The sequence below is a fragment of the Castor canadensis genome, chromosome 16, assembly GCF_047511655.1.
Source record: "Castor canadensis chromosome 16, mCasCan1.hap1v2, whole genome shotgun sequence".
Taxonomy (NCBI): domain Eukaryota; kingdom Metazoa; phylum Chordata; class Mammalia; order Rodentia; family Castoridae; genus Castor; species Castor canadensis.
In genome coordinates this window covers 25,678,182-25,687,689 of record NC_133401.1, presented here as the reverse complement: position 1 = coordinate 25,687,689, position 9,508 = coordinate 25,678,182, and the positions used below count along the sequence as shown (strand labels likewise).

Genomic DNA, 9,508 nt, shown 5'->3' with positions numbered 1-9,508 from the left:
ATAACTGATGAATGGAGCAAGAAAATGTGATACACATATACACATCGGAACTTTACCCAGCCATAAGGAATAATGACACAATGTGTTTTGAAGGTGGATGCATTTGGAGGACATCATGTTAAGTGAAGTGAGCCAGTTTCAGAAAGACAAAGGCCACATGTTTTCTGTCATATGGAAGATAGATCCAAAAGATAAATATATACACAAAAACAAATACATAGAACATGTTTCTAATAGAACAATGCTATGGAACTCGGGGAAGGAGGAAAAGGAAAAGAGAATGATAGAGCATCTATCATTCTATCTATTGTAAGACACAACACCTGTGAAGGTACAAGATATAAGGATGTTTAGTGAAAGCTGTTGAAAAATGGGGGGGGGGTAAAGGGGAAGGGGAGAGTAATGGAAGGGGTTGAATAGACCAAAGTAAAGTAGACTCACCTCAGAGATACACTGCAAAACCCCTTTGAACATCACCTTCGAAATTAATAATGAAATACAAGACTGTAAAATAGGTGCAGTGTTGTGAGGGCACTTTTATGGGGGAGGTGATGAACAAAGGAGTTTAAGATGAGGGAATATGGTTGATGGACTTCATATACTTAGATAAAATAGAATGAAGAAACTTCTTGCAATTGCTTTAAATGGGGCGGGGAGAGGGTCAAGGGGGAGAAATGGTGGGGATCATCTAAGCAATGTACACTATATTCATTGTCACAATGAATCCCCTCCATTCAAAGGCTATATCCTAATAAAAAATTAATTAAAAACTAAAAACTCTTTTTAAAATTAGTTTTTATTCACATGTGCATACATTATTTGGGTCATTTCTCCCCCCTGCCCCCCTCTCCCACACACTTCCCTCTTCCCCCCTCAGTTCCAGGCAGGTTGTGTTCTGCCTTTATCACTAATTTTGTTGAAGGAAAGAGACAAGCCTAATAAGGAAGACAAAGTATTTTTGCTGGTTGAGTTGAGGATATCTATACAGAAATATTCCTAGCATTGCTTTCGTGTACACGTGTTATGACCCATGTTGATTCATCTCTAATTGATCTTTACCTGGTTACTGATCCCCTTCTCATGATAACCTCCGTTGCTTTAAGGTTTCTGTATTAGTTCCTCTAGAGTGGGGACATCAAACGCTTTCATGTTTTGGGTTTTCTATCTATTTCTATATCACCAAAATGTGCTCTCCACTTATCATGTGATCCAAGTCCAACCACATTGCTGCATTTGCCCCAGATCTAAAGTCCACATATGAGGGAGAACATACAATTTTTGATCTTCTGAGCTTGGCTGACCTCACTCAGAATGATGTTCTCTAGCTCCATCCATTTACCTGCAAATGATAAGATTTCATTCTTCTTCATGGCTGAGTAAAATTCCATTGTGTAAAAGTACCACATTTTCTTGATCCATTCATCAGTAGTGGGGCATCTTGGTTGTTTCTATAACGTGGCTGTTGTGAATAGCACCGCAAAAACTCTTAAAAAGTAAAAATAAACTCTTCTTACCAATCCAGGGTTTCCAAAGGAAACTGTTAAGTGTTGGAGACAGATGACAAGCTAAGGTAGGAGGCACTTTGGTCATTGTCCTTGGACTTCCAGAATGTTCTTTCATGTTTCTTCTGTCTCTGTTCCTGACCATATTAGTCTGTTCTCTCTTCTATATGTAACTACACACATAGGGGTCCAAGAATGTAACCCCTGCCTATCTCTGTCTACCTCTCACACAGCTGCCTTCAGAAGTGAAATAAGCAGACTCAGAGAGACAAATCCCAAACTGTGTCACTGATGTGTGGAATTGAAAAAAAAAATCAAACTCGGGAAGCAGAGAGGATAGTGGAGGATGGGGCTTTAGGTTGGATTGGATGGGGACAGGGAGATGTTGACCAAAGACTACACAGTTTCAATTGGACAGGAGAATAAGTTTGAGGTCCATTGCTCACCACAGAGTTTGCAGTTAATTACAATGTATTGTATATTTCAAAATTGCTAGAAGAGTAGCTTGCAGATGTTCTCACCACAAGAAATAAGTATGTGGATGGATATGTAAATTGCCTTGATATAATCATGCTATTGTATATTTATAACACAATTTTGTACTCCATAAATATATACAATTATTTGTCATTAAACATGAAAGAAAGAAATAAAAATATTTCAAAACTAAAATTTTTAAAGTTAAATGACACAAAACACACACGAAGTTCCACCCTCACACACTGCTGTGTTGAGTTCTGTGGCTGCCCAGCCCCCATGAGCCCCAGTTCAATGGCTGTGGCCTGGGATGGTGTGGACTGTGGTCTGTTGCAGGAGTGACCTACTCAGTTCTCAGCTCTCTTCTTCAAAGGATGACAGGATCTTCTAACTACGGAAATGAAACATAGGATGGGAAGGATAGAGGAAGCAGGACTGACTTGATGCAAATATAGAATAAATGTCTGAATGTTCAGAAAGCAAAGGAGCACTAACCATCAAATGGGAGATACATTTATCACTCCACTGCATGTCCCTTTGTGAGCCTGAGGACTCCATGCTGGGTCTGAGCTACAGCTCCACAGTTCTCAGAGTCACATGGACAGCATCCCTCCTCCAGGAGGCACATATGTTTCTCATCTTCTGTGTGAGGACTTTATCTAACATGATTTGAAACCATGAGAAGAGCTCCTAAATTTGGGATAACTTCTGAGTGGATTTAGTGTTGATCAATTGGGGAAATTGCCAAGACATGGGATGAATCCCCAAAGTACCAGAAGGTGCTATATTTTCCATAGTGAATCAACTCTGCCCTCAGTTGGATCTTTACAAACATGTACTAGACTCTGGTTTTCTCTGCTGCATCTACAATCCCTCATCCCATTCCTCATACTATCAATTGAACACAACTGAAAAGATGTCTGTTGGCCCCACTAAACTGTCCATGGGAGCTCCCAAAACTGTGAATGACATAATTCTGACAGCGGGGACTTTGTGGATGTGGCTAAGTAAGGTCCTTGAGTTGGAGAGAGCCCATCTTGGATTATCAAGCTGGGCTCTGAATGTCATCACAGGGAGTCCTTAAAGTGGAAGACAGAGACAGAGGGTGAGGGTTCAAGAGTGATTTGGTGATGAAACATGGTCCAGAGCCATTAGCTATGGGCCTCAGTGGCCTCTGGAAGCTGAAAAAGACCAGGACACAGATCATCCTCCCAAGCCTCCAAAAAGGAGTAAGTCCCTGACCACCTCAAATTTAGACCAGGGGAATCTGTCAGGATTCTCCCCTCCACAGTTATGAGATAATAAATCTGTGCTGTTTCAAGCTACTACATTTGTGGTAATTTCTTTCAGCAACAAGTCAGAATTCTCAAAAAAGAATACAGTCTGTGGAATTATTATACAGATTTATATATAAAACAATACATATTGTTTTAAGAAAGCAGATGATATAAGGCTATGTGTATGTGTCCTTGCTTTCGCTTATCATTTTCACTTTAAAATCAGAAACCAATAAAGAAAGTTACATCCAGGATGAGGGGTGTAGGGTGATGTGGGAAGTCTCCATGTGAGTCATTTTGTGTAGCTGTGACTTTGTGAACCAGAAATGATATTTGTATTCCAAGACACTTAATGAAGTTGTAAAAGGTGAAAAAACACACCCAAAGACAACTAAAACAAATATAATATACTAAGTTTACTTCTGTTGAAGAACACAACCACAAAAAATTGAACAAAACACAGCAAATACATAAATTTATGAGGACCTGGGGTTTCAACCATGAGACACAGTGTACCATAAAGGTGAAAAGATTGTGTAATGTCACATCAGGATTGGAACCATCTGTGTGAATTCATACTTTGCATCCTTGGTTGCAAAGTATCCTTGGTTGCCAGTAAGAGCCACAGTGAACTTGGGTGTGTCCTTCTTGGGGCTCAGGAATCTAAGGTTTCTGATTGCTGTTCTCTGGTCTCCATGAGCTGTGCCAAGCTTCTCCGAGAATCACCACCAGGATCAACAAGACCACCCCTGCCAGACCCATGCGGACACCATTCAACACCATGTAGTTCTGGAAGGTGGAAGCTGGAAGGGAAGGACATGGTGGAGGGATCACTACAGGTGAACAAGACCAAGCTTGGGACACCTGATGTAGGGGCAACATCCCAGATTCCTGGATGGAACCTTTCCCCTTGGGTACTTCCCAATGGCACAGTTTCCAGATAACTTAACTATGGGGAGCTCACTTCTGCAGGTGAATAGCTGATCTTAACCAGGGGCTGCCAGGAGTCAGAAAGGGCTAGTGAAGGACTAGGCAGCCTCTCCTACCCTTTTGGGCTGTTCTTGACATCTTGAGTCTTTTGATTGACTGGACTTTATTTGAAAGGCCCTGCCTATCTCCCATGGGGCAATTGGTCGCCATTCCAGCACTCTGCGAGACCTGAGTTCAAACCCCAGGTCTCACATAATGAACAAGAGGCCTGAGATGGTTGAAGCTGCAAGATCCACACCTGCCTTGGATCAAATACTGCTCCAAAACTGAAGGCAAGAGTCACCCCATCCTGGCTCTCAAATACCTAGAACTCAGTTGGGGACAAAGACTCCTACCGCCTTGTCAGGATATAAGGAAATTTCTGTTCCTAGTGGTGACAACCACACCGACTGTGAGAACCAGGTAGGAAGGACAGAGGCAGGACACCAGCATGTCCACTGCACCTCATGTGCTACAAGCCTGTAGAGTTTGACCTAGATACCAAGAGGAGCTGGGAATTCTGGGTTTCAGGGTGTCTCAGCTCTGCCCATACAGCCCTTTGTCTCCTTCCAGATTCACTTTTGGTCTCTCCCCATTCTTCCTCTCATGGCTTCAAATATCTGCATCTGAGATTCTAGGAAAGCATCAGGGATGGATGAAGTTGGGAAGACTGTGCATTTCCATCCTGAGATGGGAAGGATGAATTCTATACACCCTTCACTCAGTGGCCCTCCATTCCAAACTCCAGGGGTCTCCTGGGACCATGTGCTGAGCCTATGGGCTGGATGGGCACCATGTGGACAGTGCATCCCATAATGGTGACTTTCAGAGCTCCAGGCTCTGTGAGTCCTGCTGAGACCTCAGGTCACAGGATTAGGAGACATCCCCTCCCTCTGTGGGGACAGAGCATGAGCCTCACAGATTCTAATGAAACCATGACAGAATCAAGCCACTTACAGGCATGGGGACAGGGAGAGGATGACAAGGAGGGTCCAGATAGGCTTTCCTCCTCCTGAAAGTTTCAGTTCAAATACTAGAGGGAGTACATAAGATTGGAACTAACCAAAACAGCTGCACACAGGTCCAGGAAGTGGGGCCACTGCACATAATTCATTCCATGAGGTCATATTTTAATACTAAAACCAGACACACATTATAAGAATACAAGAGTACAGATCAACATCTCTCATAATCATAGATAGAAAATCCTCAACAAAGTGCATTCACAGGCTCTAAGCATGTACCAAGTGATAGAATGCCTGCCTAGCAAAGATGAAGCTATGAGTTCAAATCCCACTAACAAAGAAAGAAAGATAGAAGATAGGTAGATGATAGATAGATAGATAGATAGATAGATGGAGGGAAGGAGGGATGGATGAATTGCAGGTGGGTAGAAAGACAGACAGACATATAGAAAGATAGAAATAGATATACAAACACATCAAGACATTCCAGTCATATTCCAGGGCACTAAGGAATCTGGACAGGGCTAATCTGGTATCACTGCCACATTGGAGGGTCTAGGTCTTTCTAGGGCCCAGGAGAGAATCCTGCTGGATGCTTTTTGGACCTCTCCTTTGGGAAGACAAGCCACAGCTAATGGTATGGTTCCTGCCAAACAACTGCCTCTTCCCAGCATTCTATGCAGGTCTCTCTATATCTCATACTCTGGGTCTCTGTCTCAGGGTCTTTGAGTTCCCCCAAGCCACCTGGGAATCCCTGGGAGCAGGGCTAAATACAAAGTACTTGGAACCTTAAAAACCTGTTGTGTCAAAGATGGAGCTTCCTCACCTGAATTCTGAAGCTCCACGGGGTCACTGGGTATTGACCACACATGGGGGGTCCTGCTGTAATAGCCATAGCATCTGAATGTCCATCTGTGGCCAGGGGTTACAGGGCCCATAGAGAACAAGGCCTGGTACTGCCCACTGGGGTGTCGCTGTGAGTCCAGGGTCCAGGAGAGATTGGGTTCTCTTTCATTAATCAGAATAAATTTGGCATATCCCTGGTGTGAGCCACACTGGAGGGTCACAGACCCTCCTGAGTCCACCACAGGGCTGGGCAGGGATGAGAGGCTGGGTTTCCTGTAGAATCCTAAGACCGAAGGAGTCAGTGAATTAAATGGGTTCACATTTCCCACAGGAGGGCAGGTCTGTGAAAGGGGTCACCCCAGAAAGTCATCCCCCTTCCTGAGGGCAGAGCCTAGGGTTAGCACCCATGTTTCTCCCTTCACCTGTCACCACCAGCTCCAGGGGGTCACTGTGTTCTGAAGAGATATTAAGGCTGAAATAGTGACAGCGATATCGCCCCGCATGGTGCTCTGTCATGAATGGGATGGAGAACATAGCTTTGTTCCCTGACTCTACTGAAGCCTTTGTGTCCCAGGGCTCTTGGCTTCTTTCTTTGTATAGATGATACTCTTGGGCTTCCAGTGTCCCCTGACACCAAATGGTCAAAGGCCACCCCCTAGTGATCAGAGAGCTTGGCTCAGCCCAAAGGGTGGGTTTGGGGAGAGTCTCTGAAAGGAAAGCAAATGCTGGGTCTCAGGTCATACCCCCCTCAGATCCCAGCTCTGAGCCCCAGGACCCTCCAGGCATCCCCCAACATCACTCCACCTACTATTTTCCATCCCCACTCCCCAAAGGTGGTCCCATGTCCTGTTGATGAGAAGGAATATCTGGAGACACACTCACCTGCCTGCACTCGAGACCTGGAGTTCAGACTCAGCCCTGGAAGAGAGTTCCCTGTGAGAGGTTTCTCTTAAAGCCTGAGCAGGTCCTCTCCTCCCCAGAGCCTTCTGAGTCACTGGGCTCTCCTGATGGACCACAGCCTGTCTGTGGGGTGGGATCCCTCCCAGACTAGGGTGTCTCTTCCTCCTTAGTCTCATCTTACCAATGTAGAGCAGAGCCATAACAGTGAGGGTCATGATGATGCTTCCCACTGACCACCACTGGCAGAGAGTAAGACCACAGTGCCTTGTCGGACAGACAGAAACACAGGGTGTGGCCATGGAGATTTGAGTTCCTCCCATCATGCAATTGCGACATCTGCAGCACCACAGGAAGGGGAACTGTCCTGTGAGGAACTTGGCTTTTATCTTCCCCATCCTGGGGCAGGCCCTAGGCTTTCAGGAGACACTTCAGGCAGCAACAGTATCTTTCTTGACCCTGGCCTCTATTTTCAAAATGGGCAGTGAGGACACAATGAACTCCTGACTTTGCTCTGTCCCATATGGAGTCTTTTTATGCTAGATGAAGTCATTTCCACCCAGTTGCTCACAACTTCTCTCTGACTTCTTCATTTCTGGGTATGATTTATTCCTCAGGCTAGGTAATATCCTGAGATGCAACTGCTGACCAGAACTCTGATGAACACTGGGGGACCCTCTGAAGGTCTCCAGCTGCCTTCTGTGTAGTTCACTTCTCTCTAGGACTCTCTCCTGAGGACTCTCACTGTCATGACTCTCTTTGAGTCTCTACTCCAACTCATCAATTCAGACAAGTTCAGGATCTCAGTTCTCTTCCCAGGGCTATAACCTGGAAATTTTCTCAAAACTGGTATCAGGGACTATCCTAAGACTTAATTTCTTTTTGGTTCCTATTTCTCAGGGATCACTGCTTTTGTCACCTGAGGTCTTGTGGCCTCAGCCAACAATGTAAGAACCAGGCTGCTGCAGAAGACTCAGACTACCCACACCACTATGCCTAATTCTGGGCCATCCCTCATTTATCCATGTTGTAGTACAGACCCTGTACAAGTCATCCAGGACCAACCCAGTGAATCATGCATGCACTGGGCATCCACAGTTCCAGCCCAGCCCTGAATTATTAAGTCTAAATCCCACCTCAGTTTCAGATTGGCCCTGTAGATCCAGTATTCAGCCATCCTGGGTCTAGAGATCCAGCCTCCAGGTCCACCTCAAAAGATCCAGTTAGCAGCCCCAATCTAGTGGACCCTAGCATCAGACTGTCCCATGACCTAGATGCCAGGTCCTCCCACCTGCTGCCCCAAGAATAAGGCAAGACTGTCCTCTGGACTTCACCAACAAGTCAACATGTAGGCCCCAGCACATGGTCACCTGGAGTCTCTAGATGGGGTGCTGGTGAAGGAATTTCCTTGCCAAGACCTGTCTGTAAAGCCCAGAATGGGAGCTTATTTCTTCCATTGCATAGACACCAATACATGACCACAGGGATCATGAATGGTCAGCATAATATCATGGCACCCATGGAACTAAACAATGTCCCACTAAGCATCACTAAAGAAATGGATATCCCTAATGTGTGATTTGAAAATGAACAGCAAAATGCAGAAAGCCAAAAGAACTCTGTATAAAAAAATTAATCAGGTAAGAGCTTGGGGGCAAACATATTGGGGACTATATAACCAATGTACAATGTAAAGCTGCTTAGAATTGTCACAATCCCTCCTGTACCATGAATATAGCTTAATAAAAGTGGAAAAAATTAAAGAGATCTCCACTAAGATATAGTATAATTGAATTTGAATATTCAATGACAATGCAAGAATTTTTTGTGTTTTCTAGTCAGTTTTTTATTGTACAGCATAGTAGTTTTCATTGTCACATTTTCATACATGTATACAGTGTAATTTCATCATATTCATTCCCCATCATCCTCTCTTGTCCTTCTCCCCTTCCTCTGACTCCAGAGGCAGTCCTCCCCTTATATTCATGTCTTTTCTTTGTTTGTATTTTTATATCTAGATTCTACATATGAGAGAAAATCAACAAATTGACAACAGCAAGAGAGGAGCATTTCATCACATACAGGGCAACCCTAATGAGGCTATAAGCAGATTTGTCAGTAGAAATGCTGCAAACCAAGGAAGCCTGGGATGATAATTCAAAGTGCTGAAGGAAAAAAATCCCAAATGAGAATATCATAACCAGAATGGTTATCCTTCAATTAAAAGGAGAGGTAAATACTTTCCTGGACCAATAAACCCTGTGAGACCCTTGTGTGCTAAAGCTTTTGTCATGTGCTCAAAGTCCAATCCCCTTGTTGTGCTTGCCCTTGACCTAATGTACACATATGAGAGAGAACATATGATTTTTGGTCTTTTGGGCCAGGCTAACCTCACTCACAATGATGTTCTCCAATTCCATCCATTTACCAGCAAATGATAACATTTCATTCTTCTTCATGGCTGCATAAAATTCCATTGTGTATAGATACCACATTTTCTTAATCCATTCATCAGTGGTGGGGCATCTTGGCTGTTACCATAACTTGGCTATTGTGAATAGTGCCACAATAAACA

General features: G+C 44.1%; 1 protein-coding gene across 5 annotated transcripts; it reads right to left on the bottom strand.

Annotated features, from left to right (window-relative positions):
- Positions 1 to 3,652: 3,652 nt before the first annotated feature.
- On the bottom strand, positions 3,653 to 7,220 carry LOC109700120 (leukocyte immunoglobulin-like receptor subfamily A member 6). Of its 5 annotated transcripts, XM_074058241.1 has the most exons (6): positions 7,118 to 7,220; positions 6,919 to 6,954; positions 6,459 to 6,743; positions 6,017 to 6,319; positions 5,289 to 5,361; positions 3,928 to 4,059 (listed from the first exon to the last, which is right to left on the bottom strand). In XM_074058241.1, exons 1-5 carry the CDS (start codon positions 7,149 to 7,151, stop codon positions 5,336 to 5,338), a joined length of 684 nt encoding a protein of 227 aa, XP_073914342.1. In that variant the 5' UTR covers positions 7,152 to 7,220; the 3' UTR covers positions 3,928 to 4,059; positions 5,289 to 5,335. The 5 variants fall into 5 exon arrangements, with proteins under 5 accessions (XP_020040758.2, XP_073914343.1, XP_073914344.1 ...); XM_020185169.2 differs by lacking the exon at positions 5,289 to 5,361 and having other exon boundaries at positions 3,653 to 4,059; XM_074058242.1 differs by lacking the exon at positions 5,289 to 5,361 and having other exon boundaries at positions 3,653 to 4,059; positions 6,459 to 6,545.
- Positions 7,221 to 9,508: the final 2,288 nt, after the last annotated feature.